This window comes from Orbicella faveolata, unplaced genomic scaffold (assembly GCF_042242905.1).
Source record: "Orbicella faveolata isolate gen_17 unplaced genomic scaffold, um_ofav_v1 contig_25, whole genome shotgun sequence".
NCBI classification, from domain to species: Eukaryota; Metazoa; Cnidaria; class Anthozoa; order Scleractinia; family Merulinidae; genus Orbicella; species Orbicella faveolata.
The window spans coordinates 18095438-18115439 of record NW_028301553.1 but is presented as its reverse complement, the minus strand read 5'-3'; the positions used below and the strand labels follow the sequence as shown (position 1 = coordinate 18115439).

The window sequence follows — 20002 nt, the reverse complement described above, 5'->3', positions numbered from 1 at the left end:
AACATTGCCCTAGCTTTTTTTGTTAGCTACATAAAAGCTGACTTCTCTCTGGGTGATTTTACCAGTCAGGACTAATCTGCAATCAAGGGTATTAGTCAAATATCACAAACATTCCACAGGGACTAACCTCAAATATACGAGTCCTGTTCCCTGCAGGCTCTTTGTCTTCTTCTTGGTTAATCCGCTGGACTTCCTTCAAAGCTCTGACAGCCTAGCAATGAAAACCACATGAAATTCATGGCTAATTAGACTTTTCTCTCTTATTACTGCACTTTGTCCCAGGGAGTGGGTAATGAAACTTCAGGGAAAGGACCCTTTCCAGTATTTCTATTCAGTAGATGTAAATTATCATTGTAAGTACATGCAGCATTAGTATTCAAGGTATATTGTCTTGAAAGTAGTGTAAGTAGCTGTATTAGACTATTGTAAGTAGTGTAAGCACTTGACAATAAAATTAAAATGTCACCCTCTACCAGATTTGCAGCAATATACATGTATCAATAGTCATACTAAATAGATAACTCACTCTTAACTAGTTTTAATAGTTGCATAACATATATGCACCACATGGCTAACCAAAGAAAATTGTCAGTGACTAAGTTCAAAAACCCAACAGGTTCTGCTAAGAGACCCAAAGAACCAGAAACAAGCTGCTGATGATTTGGTGACACTTGGATCCAATGACCTGTTGACCTCATAGACATCTTGTCTTTATAGCTTACCTGTAACTCTGGGATTGGCAAGTTTTCATACACTTCTGCTAAATGAACACCCTTAAAAAGTTTAAGTCCTTAACTTAACTTAACCAGCCTTGTTAACTTAACAAAGTTCACATTGTACAAAAGATATTGTCCCAATTGACTTACAGTCATCATAAGAATCTAGTGCGAACTAGTGGGAAGTTCAGTGCAGCTCAGATATGAGCAGACTACCTGTATGAAATTCTCAGACCTGATTGAGCAATAGTCAGGCCAGAATCAGACCTGAATTGCCTTAACAAGGCCTGAACAGAGCCTGACAAAAGCCTAGGTAATTTTTTCAGGCTTGCTAAACAGGCTGTATTTTTTGTTAGATGTAATTCAGGCTTGAATTCAGACCTTCCTCAGGCCCAAATAATTTCAGGCCTGAATTATAGCCTAATAGCAACCTGGATGGACTGTACACATGATATGCTTGAATGAATGATTGATCTATCTGACTGCGATCACGTTTTTTTAAAAAGGCCGCATGACTATGCTTATAAAAAAGTTATTTTGAGATCACAGTAAAACTTTTAAAAACTGCATCAGTTAGTACAATTTTATTCAAAAACTTTCTGTACTCACCACTGCAGATCATGCTTTCAGTACTACGTATAGCTCAGGAAAAGTAAAAACTTTTTATTTCAAACCTGTTTTCATTTTCCAAACGGCAGTTGAGTTCCTTTGGCTTCAAACATTTTGCACACGATGGAATGCTTTTATTAGCAGCTCAAATGTGTGGTTCCAGAAAATATCCATACCCCCCCACAGAGGGTTTTTTCCAGTTTGACCCTCCACCCCCCAGGATTTTCCGTTCCAGGGGGTTTCACAGTACTCCCCCATGCCCCTGGAATTTCCATGATTTTTCTACTTGGGCCCTCCCTGCCCCTCGAAAATTCCGTATCCCTAAATAACAAGACTTAACTCATTAACTGTAATAAAGTTTAGCCGCAGCTGTTTATAGTTACATTGTAGGCAAAGACGTACTTTTTCACGGTAGACTGTAGACGCGGCACATTCCTTCATGTCATGTTAAAATGTTTGAACCGGTGTTTAAACTAATAAACTGACTTAGAAGCGCTTCACTCCCAAATGGCATAGCAGCTGACTTGTTAAGGACACTAGACAAAGGTCAATTTTGATTAGTTAATAATTGTCTCTTTATCTTAGTTACGAACGTAGTTACAATGTTTACTTCTTTTTCATTGGTTGTGTATTCGGACCTTTAAGCGTCACCACGCACATATAAAAGCTGAGCTAGCATCCCTTTAAAGTAGTTTTTTTCTTTCCATCTCGCGTGGTCTTGTCAACTTTGAACTCTTGATGCTTTTTGATTTCCTAACCCTTGGCTCAAGCGGGACTGATATGTGAGTACCTTTGTCATTTTGATTAGGTTACGTTCTTTATAGCTATGGGTGAAGGAATACAAAAGAACATTTGTACAATGTTGATTGATTTATAATCGTCTAAATTAGAAAGTGTTCTGAACGTTACTAGAGTGAATGCCCACATTTTAGGCTCGAAAGCATTGAGCTGTTAATTAGTTCCTTTTGTTGTGTACTTCTGTGATTGAATCTTATTTACTATCTTAGCGTCGTATTTAGGCTGGCTATTTTTTGATGCATTGTTATTCAATTTCGTTATGTTATCCATTCCAAGTCGTTAGTTTGTTTCGTATAAGTTTTGACTATTTGTTACGTAACTTTTCCGCTAAATTGATAGAAATTCGTTACATATTGTTATTTCAGTTTACGATCGTTTATGTTGATGCAATAAATCGCCGATAACCGTCAACTTTGGTTTTCCGTGGTTTACTTGTCTACCCTTGAAGACGACCTGTAAAGTAGTCCCACCCACTAGTTTGTCGCGACACGCCTAGAGCTCGTTTTGTTTCATCTCATTTTGGAATTTGCCAGTCGCTGCAGACGTTACATGACTTTTTCTTCGTTAAAGGAAGTTTTCAGATAAGAATCTTGGAATGTACATAAAGCTCTTTCAAATAACCGAGTCAAAGTTTTAATTTACGCATAGTCAGAACAACATATTCAATTACTTTACACACGCAGTAAAGTCATCACGCAACATTTTTTTCAAAACAGCTGTTTCCCAAATATCGCTTTATTTTTTCTTTCACCAAAGGAATACATCAATTAAGTCATACGCTTTATCTCTGTAGTTTGTAAATGATAGTAAATTCAGTTTACGCCTTAGTTTTTTGAATTGTCATACATTTCATACGTGAAACACGCATTGTTCAGTCGGTCTATAAATGACCGAATGAAATCTTGGCTACCGCTCCAATTACAACATTCCTCGCTGTCCACGTTTACATATATAGTTCAAGACAAATGGCTTTGAATCGACTTTGCTCACTTAAAGCAAACTATTAACTACACAGATAACGATGAAAATATGTAATAACCCAGTAATACCGCAAGTCCAAAACAGGGAATAATTTTGTACAAGTATCAAACGAAATAAACAAAGTACGAATCGCATTTAATTGACAGCATGATTAATGCTGGAAAAAGCATCTGAGCTGCATTTAAGCTAAATACAGCACAATCTTCAAAGTATATTGTAATCAACTTCATTGTTCATGTATTGCTGCACCTCTTTGTCAGCATTTTGTTCAACTTGACGTCCAACAAACACGATACTCAGGATTGCTGTCTGTTGTAAGATGTCGGAAGAAAAATGGAAAATATATGACAAAGAATCTAACATTTATTTCTCAACGGATGGAACATTTCTGTTGGTTTGGTTACCTTAATCAATCGGGAAAGTACAGTAGTGTTCATTCAATCGCATTTCAGACCCACCGGAAAGAAAACTCCTTGAGTAGCCCCACTCCCCTTCAGAAATTTACCTCTTTCAGACCCCCCTACCCCTCAGAATTTCCATGACCCTCCGTGGTGGGGGTATGGATATTTTCTGGAACCAAACAATAAAACAAAAACAACATTCTTTGACAAGGGCAGGTTCTGAAGCCCATAATTCAAAATTTGTCATGTTCGTAGCACCATGCAAAATTAAAGTGGGTTGAGTAAGAAATGTTGAAACAAAATCTCTCAAAATATTTCCAAGGCTAAACATGTTTAAAAATAGTTTAAAAAAAGTGAAACACCAAACATTTTCATCATAATGCCATCTTCAGGGTGAAAAAGCCGTCTGCTACTTGCATAAGTTATAAATGTTAGGTAATTCCTGATGGGAACAGTTTCCCATGTAAGAGTGAATTTGTTTTTTCAAGCTGGGTTGCCATTGTTGGATCATTAGAACCTCTAGGATTCTTCACTAGTCAAAAGATTAGGCCATGTAGAGTATGCACCAGCTACAAGAATAACTAAATCTAGACTGCAGTCAATATTGATTTCAGCCAATCAAATTCATGGATTTGGTAGTTTCAAGTCCTTGTGAGACACAGCCATATAACAAACTATTGTTATAGCTTTCATTAAGAAATTAAGAACCTGCTCTTTCATTAATTTCATGGCTGTTACTTAAAACATTCATTCTTAGATTTATTGTAAGTAATTTTCAAGTTTTCTATTTTTATCCTCTGATTTGAACACAAACCAGCCTAACTACCGGTATACTCTAACTAACCTGAGTTTGTAGTAATTTTGCTCCAGCAATGCTCCCTGCCAGGAGATCCATCAACAGTTTGAAGTTTGGCTGTTCCTGTAAATAATCATCATGTAATTATAATATAATACTGAAATAATTTGCATATTAATCAGTTCCATTTTTTTAATTGAGTAGCATCACTGTAATAATTATTTTGTATAATAATTTGCATATTAATCAGTTTCATTCTGAATTATGCAGCATCACTGGAACATTTTTAAGACAGGACACTATAATATGTTAAGTTAGGAATTTTGGAGGGGTTTTTTGTCCATATTTTAAGAACAAGTGTGTTTTTTTCACTTTTGCCCTTCTTTGTAGAGATTATGGGCTGGCTCACTTTATAAGGAATCTGCTTGACATGCAGCAGAGAGTAAGTACAGTTGCTGGTTCAAAATCAATGCAGGAATTTACTTTTTTCTCTACCCATTGACTCATAGACCACTGAGTACTGAATAGAAAACTGTTGAAATTACCCCTTTGATGACTGTACACTAAAATCTACAGCATAATAACTTACTTCTGTTGAATGTTCTGGCAATAACTGTGTCTATAAAGATAACAAACACAGTTAGGTAAGTCATTAATATGTCCCAGCCAGTTCTGGGAAATATACATATACCCACTCTAGAGACAACTAGCAATTCCAGAAGGATTGGGTGGTCCAAGTCTAGGAATTTCCCAAACAGAACTTAGGGGAGGGAATTAGTCTCCTGATCGATGGTCTATTTTGACCTAGTTCGTCAAATTGTTACTATCCATCTTAGTTCCACTTTCACAAAGATATACATTTAACAAAGCAATTTATACACAGTGGTGTATTCAAAGCAATTTCTTTCCCCAAAAATGCTTTTGAAGTCCATATACAAGCAAACAAACCATCATTAACACCATAGACATACAGGCTGGGGGGACTACAGCCCCCCAGTTTCAAAAATTATCCATGCAAAATGCTCATGATTTGCCCACTAGTACTTAGAAATACATTCCAAAAGGTTTCAAACAGGTAAAACCATATCCCAGTTAAATGCGTGTCATGGAAATCCACCCTATGGAGATTATTTCCATTCCCAATTTCCCATTAACTGAGACTTCAAAGTGTTTAAAAGGTGAACATGAGTCGTTCAGGTTCTAAGATGTTCAGATGTCATTTAAGCTTACATGCACATTTAAAAAAAGAAACAAATTGGTACTTCACAACTTTCTTAGCCTTGAAAAAAAATCAAGACTGCAAAACAGGTTTGTGAAATTCAACAAGCATATATAAGGGCTAAATTATTGAATGATTCGGCAAAGAAATCCCTGACTGCCATTTTTCTTCATTGTGAAGTGCTGTGAGCGTTTCCTTTCTATTAGCAGCTTGGTAGCTTAGCAGCAGTGTACATGCATGTGCAAGAAAAAGAACCATTGGTTGCAAACAAAAGGAAAAAAGACACAATTGAGGTCTTTGGAGAGGACAAGCAAATGTTTAAATTTAAAGCAGCCCGGAGTGTAAAGAAGTACTGCAGTTGCTAAACATTTACACAGCCCAGGCTCTATGGCAGATGCCGTTTGAGGTTTCTTGTGATAGAAAAAGGTGCTCTGCAAGATATCAGAATTTTCTCTCCACTCTATATCTACAAAGCTTTATAGTTTAAGAGAGCTTTCACTCATCATCACAGCCTTTGCGCAATGATCACTAACTGCAAATCGACAACGATCTTTGTTCAGCATTGTACCATTCTGTTAACAAAGTTAGAAATTTTATACTTTCCAAATATAGTTTCTGTATGGCACTGCAACACTTGCTTTCCCAGAAAAGGTCAACCCGTCCAGTTAATTAGTTCTGTGTAAACAGCTTCTCTTAACAACTATGGTTTGGTTCCGAAACCTCAGTTGGCAGCAACCGTAGCTAACCTATCTCACGGAAACACAGCATATGTTATTGATCAATTTTATTTAATTTTAAATTCTTATTTTATTCTTTTATACAGTAACTATTCGTATCGCCAACATTGTAATGTTGTCTGAAAACGTTCTACAACAAGTGCATTATACATTTTTAGGCAATGATGTAAGTCAATCATCTCATGCTGGCAGGCAACATTCCTTTGGATGTTGTGGCAACCAAGCCAGGTTGGCGTTGGCAAAATACATTGCATTTCAACTTTTCTTAAACAGAGATTTCAGGTAAGGAGTGACCGTTGTCCTCTCATGTATCGGACAAATTCATGCTCAGTAAGAAAAACATCAGACCTTTTTGTAAATGAGCAACATGTATACCCAAAAGGTATATGCTGAGAAAAGTCCCCCTGAAGTAACTTGTTCCACCCCTGAAAAGTAAGTTGTTTGCAACATCCCTTTTTAAAGTAGTTTTGACTTGCATGAATCACAACTGAAAAGGAAAACATATACATTTAATGATTTGCTCACTCCCATACTGCTCTCCTCCAAACTTGAAATACACAGGGTTGTTCTGACTTCAAGCAACTTCAATTACTTAATTTCCATTTAACATCTGTTTGCTTTGCAATTTCCAGGCCTAGGGTAGGTAATATTTCAAACATTCTGAAGTGTCCTCACTTGTACATGCCTCAAGAGTTTGCAAAGTAATATTCAAACTGGATAAATTTTTTCACTCTACTCAAAGCTGTGAAAGTGATGTTTTTTTGTTGTGCTGGCTCACACCCTGATTAAATCTCTTGGGTTTTAATGAGGTTTACATGTGACAGAGAAGTTGTAAACAAAAAATCCTTGTGAGACCCACCACCAAAGTGACTTGTAAACTATAGTACCTATTGGTTTTAATTGTTCATCTCAGTGATCCCCTATAATTCCAATCTGTGGTTGTCCAGTTAACATCTAATTTTCAATTCTGGGTGCTAAGGTTTTATGTACTTTATCCTATTATTCAGGTTTCTCAGAACTGCAAGCAATAATTTATTTCATAACACTACAAGTACTTTCCTATTGATCATTCTGATCTGTTGGGAAGCAACAAAGAGCAGAAGAACTTATTCCTAGAACGTAATATTTATGCAATATTAATAGATCACTATAATAATTACCGTGAGCAAAACAATATAAGTCTTAGTGATAAAATTTTATCACATCAGTGATAAGTTACTAACGTTATAGAATTCATACCAGCTTGTGATGATCTCCGAGACTAAATGCACCCTGAAGCAAGTTTACTCTTGACAGGAATGACTGGAGTTCTCTGTAAACATTACAAATTGAAAAATTGTAACTTGAAATCTACAAACTATCTAGAGTGTCTAGCTACCTTTGCAATACAAGTTTGATTTACTGCATGGCATTGGGGCTCCGCCATGCTCTAATTTGTCTTTGTCTCAAGTAAAATAATTAACAATTATCCCATAAGCGTGCTTGCATATGAGATGACAGATGGCCAACAAGGCACCTAGTGCTGAGTTGGCTATAATCATCTCATATCCAACAAGTTTAAGTGGAATTGCTTTTATTATTAAAAACTCCCCCAAAATATAGAAAACTAAAACTAAAATAAAAATATGTTAAATGCGCCCAAAAATTGTGCATACCCTTAAACCATAATTGTAGAGCATGGCATAATGACTCATAACCCATGATGGCTAGGCAAATGAAAACTCTCGAATTGCATTTTCCAATGATCCAGTTTTTAATAATGCTAATGATCAAAACAGGTATATGAACAGTAAACATAGTGTTAAATGGAAATTGTTTATATTTAAGGTCATTTCCCAGTATTGCATTGCGCATCCCTACTGCGCATAATTTCACGTGTGATTAGCATGCATACATTAAAAAATGGCCGCTTTTTCTTTACAGCTGGACCTTGCCATAGAGGTAAATCGTCATTTTCTCGCAAACAAGTACGGTGACCTGTCATTTTTTTCTGTTGTTTTGAGTTGAGCAATGAATTTCTCTGTATACAATAAATATGGACCAATTCTCAGTGTAGAACAAAAAGCAATTGTCGGAAACATGAATTTAGCAAGCAATCGTGACTACAATCATGGTGCTATTATAAGGATTTATATGGGTATGACCAAGGTGCTGTTGCCCCTAAATGAACATGGTTCCTATAATATAAGCTCCTATAATATAAACAATCAATAGGCAAAGTTTTACAAAAATCTCAGTGCAGGTTCTATTTCAGTGGAATGACCTTACGGTCCACAGACCACGAGTTTGGAAAGAAGGAGTTTATAATCACAAGCTACATGTACGCAGGCAATACAAAACTGGATTGACAATACAGAGCTAGTTGAGCTCGGCTGCAATAGCAATGAGCTAATGACTGACTAACGTGTGACAGCCACAAGACAAATATAATACTACCAGCACATCCTTGCAGCAATTTCTCATATTCAAAGAGGTGATGATGGATACCATGACAGGCTTTAAAATGTAGGATGCGAAATTAAGTGGTAACCATGCTAGTCACTCCGTTATTTGGTGTCAGGAATTTTCAGGCTTTTACATATGACCTAAGGGCCTGTTGAGGTGGGGGAACCCACAATCATGGACAAAAGTAGTTGAGACACTCTCCCCCAAAAACCTGTTTTGTTGAACAATTGAGTTTTTCAATCTCTAATTTTCACATTTCGACCTCCTCTCCCCTTTTCAATGTTGTAACCACGTGATAGTGTCCATGGAGCATATTTCAACATTGAAAAGGGGGAGAGGCAGGTTTGGCTATCAAAAAAAAGATGTTTTTTTCAGTTATGGAAGGACGCCGATAGAAAGCGTTTGTTTGGCTCTAGTGTGTCAACATTTTTGTCCATGATTGTAGGTAGGTGAGGCAACCAGCCCAAGAGGGGTAACCTGCCCATCCACATAACCTCTCATTTTAATTTGATCATGTTTGCATGATAGGTGGGGTAACCTCTCTAGGCAGGTTGCCTGGTCTGCAGGGTAGGGTAACCCTGTCAGCCGGGATCACAATTTGCTATGTAAACATCTCAAGGTGAGGTAACCCGTCCAGCCATGGTTGTGTTCATGATACATATGCAAGCACATCCTCCCCCAATTTTTTTCATATGCTACATTCATGAAGCCTCCAAAAATTTATTTGTTTTTGAATGTGTTGAAGTCATGCAGTGTTGTCTGAGCAGTTAAATGGCCAGTGGCAGAGGCTTTGCATCATTAACAGTGAAATAATATTGAGAGCTACAGCACTGAAACATCACAGCAAAAGCAGCTAGTGAAAGGAAAAGAGTATGGACCACCATTTTAACTGCTTATTTAAGTGACTGCACAATAAGCTCGAGATTATTGTAAGATTGAACATATTTTGTAAAAGTGGGCTATTTTTGCGAACATGTCTGGGTGGGTTACCTCACCTACCTGGGGTCCCCCACCTCCAGGTTAAGAGGCCCTAAGGTTTCTCCTTCTAATTATTATGGACAATAAATCAATATGGATCATAAACTGGCATTGACAAAATATGATCTGCTTCATCCAGTGTGGATTGAGAAAAACAAGGTCAATAACATTTTATCACGTCTATTGCTTGGGAGAAAAGAAACTTTCAGCACAATCACATGGTAATCATAACTGTAGAATATATGAATACATAACTGTAGAATATATGACCAGTAAAATAGATGTGGTGTGTATTATCAATGACATATTTTGATGTTATAAATTAATACTGAAACACAGTATAGTGGCTACTTATGGCTGATGGTGCACATCAGCTCAACCAATCATATTGCAGCATTTCATTGGTGCACAAGTAGAATTCTAGTTAACATAATAATAATTGTGCTGTTCTAGAAAATAACCATCCTCCAAAGGAGAAATTCTACTTTAGCATCACTCTTTCGTTTAACACTTTCAGCATTTGAGAGCCCCCTCCCCCTCAGAATTTCTGGACAGTGATCTTCTGTGAAAAGGATATTTTCCAGAGCTGTACATCTAACAATTAAAATTAAGATGTTATGACTTGTTCATATATCTTACACAATTAGATTCATTGACGTTGTAGCTAGCAACTTTTGCATTTCTTCCAAAACAGTTTCTCCATTAGCAACCATCTCCATGTCTTTCTTAATCCCATCTCCAAGATACAGACTAAGAGCTGAATGAAAGCCTTTATCCAACCTGATAATTTTTATACAAAGAAAACACTTAATTCAAATTCGACTGTGGCAGATTAGAAGCCTTACATGTGTTAACAACTTAAAAATTGTGCTGTACTTGTTATATGAATAACAAGAAAAAAACAACTAATTACAAGATTTTAAGGAAAACGACCAATTTTTTTAGTTTAAAAGACATGTTTTGACAGAACATCTGTCATCTTCAGTTGAATGAATGATTACAAAGCAAGTTGAATAATAAGTAGGCAAAAATGCTAATTAAGACAAATAGTAATAACAGAACGTGAAAAGGTGTAAATTAAAAGGATAATTTTAGATTTACATGGTGTAATTGCTGATTGAGGCAAGGTAGTTCTTTTTGAATATGGATAGCCTCCTTTATCTTGAGTTGAAAGCTGGTAGTGGCATGATCTAAAATATGAAAGCAGTCTATTGAACACAATGAGCGACAACGTTCAGAATTCTGAAGATGTTTGAAGATGTGAGAGGCCCTATCAACGGCTAAGTGCTCACGTACGCGTGTGGAAAAATGTCAGGACGTTTCGCCGACATAACAGGCATTACAGCCCGCACATGTAAACTTATAAACCACACATGAACGAAGCCCGCCGGGGATAGGGTATTTCACACCAAAAAGGTTACCTATCTTAAAGGAAGAAAAAACTAATTTGATGTCTAAGTCATTACAATAGCGCTTGATTAAGTGTCGAATCTTCTTCTGAGTGATGACAGAAAAATGGCCTATGTGCGGCAGCTTAAAGTAAAACGTGGGCGAGGTGGTAAGGGGGTAGCTTTTCACTGTAGCCACCACCCAGACCCATTTCTTATTTAACAGTTCTTTCTATGACCAAATTGACGATGTGGCCATGGGGTCTCCCTTTGCTCCCATATTAGCCAACCTTTTTATGGGGCATCATGAAAAACTATGGTTGGAAAATTTTCAATGCTCTAAAATTTTATTTTATCGTAGGTATGTTGACGACACTTTTTGTTTATTTCACTCAGAGCACGATGCTGTTATATTTTTTGACTACATTAACTCTAGGCACCCCAACATAAGGTTTACTATGGAAAAAGAACTTCATCGCAAATTACCCTTTTTAGATGTTCTTATTGATAACAGTGACACTAATTCCTTCCTAACTAGGGTTTACCGTAAGAAAACCTTTACTGGGTTATTAACTAATTATTTTAGCTTCACCTCGTACTCATACAAAGTAGGTCTCATTAGGACTCTTGTTGACAGGGCCTACAAGATCAACAACACTTGGTTGGGGTTACACGACGATATAACCAAGCTTACTGAAATTCTCAAAAAGAACCTTTTCCCTGCCCATTTAATTGAAAAAGTGGTTAACCGTTACATCACTGGGACCCATAGCAATCATTGTCTCCGGGGCTACCCCCTTACCACCTCACCCACGTTTTACTTTAAGCTGCCGTACATAGGCCATTTTTCTGTCATCACTCAGAAGAAGATTCGACACTTAATCAAGCGCTATTGTAATGATTTAGACATCAAATTAGTTTTTTCTTCCTTTAAGATAGGTAACCTTTTTAGTGTGAAAGACCCTATCCCCGGCGGGCTTCGTTCACATGTGGTTTATAAGTTTACATGTGCGGGCTCTAATGCCTGTTATGTCAGCGAAACGTCCCGACATTTTTCCACACGCGTACGTGAGCACTTAGCCGTTGATAGGGCCTCTCACATCTTCAAACATCTTCAGAATTCTGAACGTTGTCGCTCATTGTGTTCAATAGACTGCTTTCATATTTTAGATCACGCCACTACCAGCTTTCAACTCAAGATAAAGGAGGCTATCCATATTCAAAAAGAACTACCTTGCCTCAATCAGCAATTACACCATGTAAATCTAAAATTATCCTTTTAATTTACACCTTTTCACGTTCTGTTGTTACTATTTGTCTTAATTAGCATTTTTGCCTACTTATTATTCAACTTGCTTTGTAATCATTCATTCAACTGAAGATGACAGAAGTTCTGTCGAAACATGTCTTTTAAACTTAAAAAATTGGTCGTTTTCCTTAAAATCTTTACATGTCTGCTGCTATCTAGGCCTTTTGGAAACTAATTACAACTAATCAAAAAGCCAATGAAATAAAAACTTCATCTACTGCCTAATTTAAATTTGCAAGGTAATCATTCCCTCCTTCCTCCCTCCTTTCATTCATTTACTCACTTAACACTTAATGTACAGACAATCACCACGCAAGTCTAAATATTAACCTCTTGAGAATTCACTTCTCTCATGAAATAAGCTTTCCAAAGACAATTACTTAGTGTAACAAAATGCAGTACAGCTCAGAGATAAAGATTACCTCTCAGACTCCAACTGCTCTACACTATTGATGAACTGAGGAGGAAATTCATATTCATTTTCAGTCGGCCCACTATCTGGTTCATCAAGATCATCATCTTCATCATCTAGAATAAAAACATTCTTTTGTTATTCAACTTTGAATTTTACGGCAAATCTTGTTGCTGATCTATGACACATTTCCCTGGTGTGTTCCTAAGGGAATGTTTATGTGAACTGCCAGTGCTATACTGAATTGGCAATTAACATGAATTGAACACTGTTGTTCACTGTTGGCTTGAAGTGAAAATGTGACTTTCAGTTCACATCGATGCTTAAAAGCTCTGACTGAGCCAAAAATACAAGTGGTAAGGTAAGTAGGGCACATGTTGCCTCGTGGAACATGTACATGGCATGGCTTATTACAGGCTCTTTAGGAGTCCATGTTAATAATATTATTATTTTGCTAGCTATTACATTGTATGGTGCACCCACCTTTAAGTTACAACTGATAGCACTTAGTTATATGTTACAGCAAACAGATCTTACCAGTGTCATCATCAGTAACGTCCTTGTCCTGCTCTAACACTGCAGGTTGTTTCAGCTCACAAGGCAAACCCTGGTGACCTTGACTGTAAAACGTCACCAGGTGTTCCAACTTGCTGAAACCTTGAGCTGCCACTCCGGGAACTGCCTTAAGTTTCATGTAAAAATTAGGCATATAAGCAATTAGGGAAATTCAGACAGTTGTACTCCATGTGAAAAATGACCTACCTGGCCGAAATGGGGAAAGAGTAACCTAACCTGAACAGTTCTTCCACTGGCTCATGTAAAATGTTTTTGTTGGTCAACAAGCAGTTGAGCCCTGGGTGCTATTGACATTAGCCATAACCCAAAATAAAAACATATCAGTTTAGCCAGTTGTCTCATGTTGTGCACTGCATTTTTGATGGTGTGTTTAAACTTAGGTGTAACAGACTGTTTAAATTATAATCCTTTATAGAGAAAGGCCATGGCACCGTTAACAGACTCAATGTAAAAACCAAAACTTCAAGTTGCCTCAATGGTCAGTGTATTGTACTCTATCTAGATTGTGATCTAAGAAGAAATTTTGGGGAGCCAGGCCTCTGAATCTTTGAAGTCCATGGTGCCCAGCAATTCAATTTTGTACAAAAACTACGATTTCCTAGTTGCCCAAAGGTAAATGTAAGAGGGATCACCAACCATTACTAGAGAACAGCCCTGTTTATATAGGTTTAAAGGCTAATCAATGCCCTAACATGTGTTACTTAGCAATGTCTCCTCCCATATAACAGGAGCATTGCAATGTACAAACAAATAAAAATTAACGTGAAAAGCAAACATTTCAGAGTCATCATGACACCATTTCAAGCACTGTATTGTCCCGACAGACCTTGATAAACAGTTTTCTGTCCTGACGAAGTGCCACAATAAGTTTGATTGTTTAGTACATGAAATGTTACTAATATTATTAGAGACTTGTCTTGAACTATCTCTCAATGTTCAACCAGACTCAATCCAAGCAAAACTATTTGCATGACATGGTATATATAATTTAATTAATTATTTAATATGTTAATCTTTTTCTGACAGTATATTTCTTATCTTTTTGAACTTGAAAATGGTGTCATGATGACTGACATGATGAATGTTGTTTGCTACATGTATTATCATTAATTTTTACTTGCTTGTGCATTATAATTGAAGGGGTGAGTGCAAAACCATGCTAAGTGATGATTTGGGTGAAAAAAAAAATTTTCACGAAAGGGCTTGAATTTTTGCATGTGGTTTTCAATGTAATAGAAAAACGTGGTCCTGTATTTTTGTTGCTGGTTTTTGCTTCGTTTATAAAGACGCTGCTTGGAAAACCGAGTGGTTTTTCTGCATACGCAATATCTCGAAAACAAAACAAAGCTTAGCGGAAAAACTACGGGACGTTGTTAAACATACCTAAACAAAACTGCATGCGAAATTTGGAGTGTTTTCGACAAAGTTCACTTTTGATTAAAATACCTAGCGCCCTTTTCCCGCCGAGGTCTTCAAATAAACGAAGCCGAGCCTTTGTTATGCTTAACAGAGCCGACCCTTTGTTATAATAGCCAAGCCAAGCCCTTGTTATAAGTCGAAGGACTTTGATTTTACTTAGAAACCAGCAAAATGTCAATTTCACGCAACTTATATAAGCTCAAATTTGTTGATTTCAGGTCAAAAGTGGTTAAAACGTTGACTCATGTTAACGCGCGATGGCAAGGATGTTGATTTCACTTAGAAAGCAGCAAAATGTCAATTTCACGCAACGTAAAAGCTCAAAAATGTCGATTTCAGGTCAAAAAAGGTTAAATGTTGATTTCACCCAAATCGTCACTTAGCATGGTTTTGCACTCACCCCTTCAATTTATATAAAACCCTTGCTTATGAGTATTTACAGTCTGTTAACTCATACATGTATGTTGTATTGACTTCTAGTGACACTTGTGACAAAAGTTACTTTTACGAGCTTTATAAAAACCAAATTAGGGGGAGCCAAGTAAATCATTCCTTATTGTTAGAAAACTGAATTCCACAAGCAGAAACTCAACCAATAAAAGGTTCAAACACCTTCCTCCTTTCTCTTTCTGGCTTTGATTTCCATATAATTTTTAGAACCAACCCACTTTATGTTATAGAAAGAGTTATATGGACTTAAATGTATAAAACAGCATGAAAAATTAGCCCAGGCAGATACATTAGCCAGTACATGCATTGTCCACTAGTCATAAGAAAAACCTGCTTCAACTGACCTGCATGTAGAAATTTCCATTATTTTCCTCTCGTAAAATTCTGTAATGATGTATTCTTCCTTCATGCCTACAAAAAATCAAACCAGTAAAATTTAGTTATTAAATTACTGACAGTCCAACCAAATCAGGGTGGATATACTAAAATAATTTCAAACAAGAAGTGAAAAGTGAAAAGTAGATTTTCCTTGAGCCACTGTAATAGTGGTGCGCTTGTCTCAAGGCAGGGTTTTACTGTGTCTGTGTCTCTTAGTACTTGAATTACACTATTCTTTAAAAAATCACTTTTGAGTGCTACAAATGCACCAGAATGCACCTCAAGGCACACAAAATGTAAAACTTTTTTGAGGAAGTTACCTCAAACCCCCCTACATGAGGGGATGAGCCTCTCCAGCACCCTCCCCTACAAGACCACTGCTATTAAAATCAGAACAGTGCTCCACTCTTCCTGCTACTTTATTTCAATTTGAAAACCCTTTTGTTTGTTTGTTTTTTTAAGTAACCTTAAGGGGGAGCAGGCTCTGGTGGATGGCATCTAATGCTGTTCATGACAAACCCAGCAAAGTGTAACTACATGATACCCTGCCACTATTGTTATCGTTTCTACTTGCGCATACATTTTTAAAGATCAAGAAACACGCATGAATGAATTAACCCAAGTAGCAGGGTATTCGGCAGTTAAGCCAGGGAATCCGAGGGCATCTGACCACTGTGTATGAGCTGCCAAGAATAGTTATATAATTATGTGTGGCCTCATGAGCACTGTCATGAACATGCAGTTCCCATCAAAACTGCTGCCTGAAAACACCTCATATTTTCAAACCCCTACACTTTAAAGCCAAAAGTTAGGACAGTCACTGACAGTTTTAGCTTTACACACCACACACATGTGGATTTCATAATTCGTGTCCACCTAGTTTATTGGCTCGAGGTATCAAACTACCGGAAGTGGACTTGGATGATTTTTGGCGTTTGACCGCTGTGAAGAGGACTCGTAAAACACAGATAAAAGTAAAAATGTGAATTCTAATGTTCAAGGATACTCACAGCAGACATAACACATGTGCATTGGAGACACTTTCGCTGTCTCGTATAATAAAAGAGCCGTCTTTCCCTGAGCTCAACAGCAACTCCTCCGCGCGAAGCCTGCTTATGCTTGGATGGTGCCACGCAAATGACATCAGAGAAAGGCAGGAATGGAGCTATGTCACTTCCTGTTAGCTCTTTTTATACTTCTACGAGGTAAGGCAATATTGGCAAGCGTGCCACAAACAGCAAATACTTCGAAACTAACACAACATCATCCACTTCCTCGAACAAATTCCTCGAGTATTATCAGTTCCACGACCACGTGACCAAAAGAACCGAGGGAGTGAGGAATCTGGGGATGAAAATGAAGACCTCTGGGAAATTTTCATCCCCAGGGTCCATTCCCCCAGGAACGCGTGAACTGGCATTTTTCCTGCGGTGTACATACTTCATGGAAGAATGCCATATATGCATCCACCTATTGTTAATAATTAGTACTTGGTGTACAGCAACATATTATGTCCCCAGTTACTGTACTTGCTTGCTGTACTTTGCTTGCGGAGCGAGCGAGCAGCAACATAATCAGGATTTAAAAATTCATCACTTTTTACCAGAGTGCATTGTATTTAACCAGAGTGCACTACTCCATGAACAACACGAGGACGTCGAGCCGTCGTCCTTTTTCGCGTGGATTCCAGTGAGATAGATTAGTGATTTTACCTGTAAAACGATATGAAGGAGATCGTACTTGACTTTCACAACTCTTGCTTTTGTTCTTAATGCAGTATGTGAAAGTTTGTAAATCTGGGCGATTAATTGTGACATCTTATTTTAAACTTATTATGTCATTTCTGAGAGGTCTCGCCCCCTTGGTCGAATTCTTAAAGAAGAGAAATCGTCTCTACTAAAGCTTGTGGAATAATCAAAACAAACGAAAACCGTATAACACGTTAATTTCATACGTGATCTATTTCTTTTCATCCAAACATGAATTTAAGCTAAAGCTTTAGCATTTTCACGCATCACGATGGAGGCGTCGACACAGTCTGTCAACATTCTAGAGACATTTAATACGTACCAGTACAGAATTTATAAGATAGATTTCTGCTCCTACAATTTCCACATCTTTCGATTTTCGCGATCTCGTAAAGGGGAGGTTGATGTGTATCGTTTTATGTGCAAACACTGTTCAGATCAGTCTGCGCTTTTTTGTCACGATCCCTTGTCACACGTCGCCATCGACGCGTCATCATGCATGAAGTTGTGGATGAGTCACTGCGTAAAATGTATCACTATCAACAGAATGTGCTGCAGCATTTCTATCTTTTAAATACCCTAGTTTAAGAAATTATTTGCCATCGGATTTCCATACAAACACTGTAATTTCTGACACGTGCTACCTACCCGTCAAGGTGGCCTTCAAAGCCGTGAAAATTTTTCACGACCCGTTGGCGACCGTATTAACGGGGTCCCACTCACTGACCAGGAGATTCTCAAAAAAATATTCGATTACAGCGCAGACAAACCCTAAGAGATTTTTTAAAAACCAAAAAAGTCCAAGAATCTACAGAATCAAATTTCTGTCTCCGTCTCTCCCGGGGACTTTTATTTTATCATTATTATTATTTATTTATTTATTTATTTATTTGTTTGTTTGTTTGTTTATTTGTTTATGTCCTGTAAATATTTTGGTAAGGGTGTGCCGCAGGGATACTCAATCCTTTACCTTACACTTAGCCATGATCAACTTGATTTTGCAACCCTATTCTAGACTAGGCTTCAAAAACCCCTACCCTATCCCAGGCTAGCTATTTTCCATGCAAAACCTTTATCACTACTGTAGTCCAACATATTGGACATGGAAAATAGTTTGTTTCACTTGGTCGTAAAAAAACACGATTATAAGGCGTAAAAAAAAGAAACGCGATCCAGTTTGGCATGTAATAGACAAACGTTCATAAAACTACAGGGTGTCAAGCACTTTAGGAGTCCAAACATATAGCAATAAAGGACTCAACGACCTGAAAATACAGGACAAAACCCAAGAAAGAAACAAAAATATAGGTTGGACTAATCCGGTAGTAACTGGTAGGCCCAACGTGAGGTTCTTTATTTTATTGCGTTCACGTGGTGTAACGCAATCCTAATCCAGTTTGTTTCGAGAATTTTTCGGACGGATTCAGTCTCGTTCCCAGAGTCTTCGTTCCCCTTGACCAGCGGTCGGAAAACGAGAGCTCTGGGAGCAACCATTTCAGGCATGCGCCATAGATGTACACTGCGCAGTGAAACCGGATGAGCAGAATCACTAGAATTCGGTTATTTCAAAATGGTTACTCCCAGAGCTCTTGTTTTCCGACTGCTGGTCAAGGGTAACGAAGACTCTGGGAACGAGATTGGGACGGATTTGTTCGCCGATTTGGCACCCCCACAGCACGGGCAATTTACTATGGTTGGCCATTCGTTTCAAAAATTACGACAGGGTATACGCGGGTTTTTCTCTCGCGTATACTTGTTTACATACGTTACGTATGGGCTTTAAGCTCATTTATAACATAACTAAGGCAAAGCGTGTGCTCTGATTGGTTAATTTAGCGTGTACTATTTGCCCATGGGTGTACGCTGCTGACGTGTGTGCTAATGTTCACAAAGCAAATCTTTTGACAGACATTGTTTCCAAAGTAATGGCCGACGTTCTTCTGCCAGAAATGCGAAACTGTCTTCACAGTTGTCTGAAGATGAAACTTTATCGGGTTACTGGTGTGGAGTCGGTTGTCATGAATGAATTTTCGCGCGCTTGTTTTCTCTTGTCATGTAAGACTACACGGACATTTTTTTGTGATGTAGCTCAATAAAAGGACTTCTGTTGTTCCAGTGTCTCAATGTTATGTTGTAAAACAAATGGTAAACGCCATAGCGTGCACTATTGAGTTATGGATGCACTTGGGAGGTTTGCTAAGCACTCAAGAAGCTAGAGTCGCACTCGGCTCTCGCCTCGTGCGACTCTTACGCTTCTTTCGTGCTTAGCAACCTCCCGCGTGCATCCACAACTCAATAGTGCACGCTATGGCGTTTACCATTTGTTAAATATACGACCGTTTGGATCGCGTATATACGCATTTTTAAAGGGCCACACATTGGCGTAAATTTAAGCGCGGGGATATGCGAAATAAATGACCAAATATACGCGTCCTACAAGGACCCATATATACGCGTGCTAAAATCCGCGTATATGCGGGTCTCGTAAATTACGTTTTATATGCCAGCACGAAATGTGCCTTTTTAAGAGAATGGCTGTTCGTGTATGATAGCCATGAAAATTACTTTAACCCTTTGAATACCAACTACGCATATATGCGTAATTAATGGTCGTGCTCTTTGTACCACTTGTGACGTCATCA

The 20002-nt window shown here is 37.8% G+C and overlaps 2 protein-coding genes across 4 annotated transcripts in view; one reads left to right on the top strand and one right to left on the bottom strand.

Moving 5' to 3' along the window:
- Positions 1-16943, bottom strand: part of LOC110049605 (phosphatidylinositol 3,4,5-trisphosphate 5-phosphatase 2-like) — a 76702-nt gene extending 59759 nt beyond the window's left edge. For all 3 annotated transcript variants that reach the window (XM_089294488.1, XM_089294489.1, XM_089294487.1), the window contains exons 1-9: positions 16623-16943; positions 15579-15645; positions 13327-13471; positions 12800-12905; positions 10320-10460; positions 7497-7569; positions 4891-4920; positions 4350-4424; positions 128-211 (exon numbers count right to left, since the gene is read on the bottom strand). In XM_089294488.1, coding sequence (XP_089150614.1) covers positions 128-211; positions 4350-4424; positions 4891-4920; positions 7497-7569; positions 10320-10460; positions 12800-12905; positions 13327-13471; positions 15579-15645; positions 16623-16756 — 855 coding nt within the window. In that variant the 5' untranslated portion in view covers positions 16757-16943. The remainder of the gene's footprint in view (positions 1-127; positions 212-4349; positions 4425-4890; positions 4921-7496; positions 7570-10319; positions 10461-12799; positions 12906-13326; positions 13472-15578; positions 15646-16622) is intronic.
- On the top strand, positions 11196-12540 carry LOC149109230 (uncharacterized). The gene is made up of 2 exons (XM_089293705.1): positions 11196-11226; positions 11264-12540. Exons 1-2 carry the CDS (start codon positions 11196-11198, stop codon positions 12349-12351), a joined length of 1119 nt encoding a protein of 372 aa, XP_089149831.1. The 3' UTR covers positions 12352-12540.
- Positions 16944-20002: the final 3059 nt, after the last annotated feature.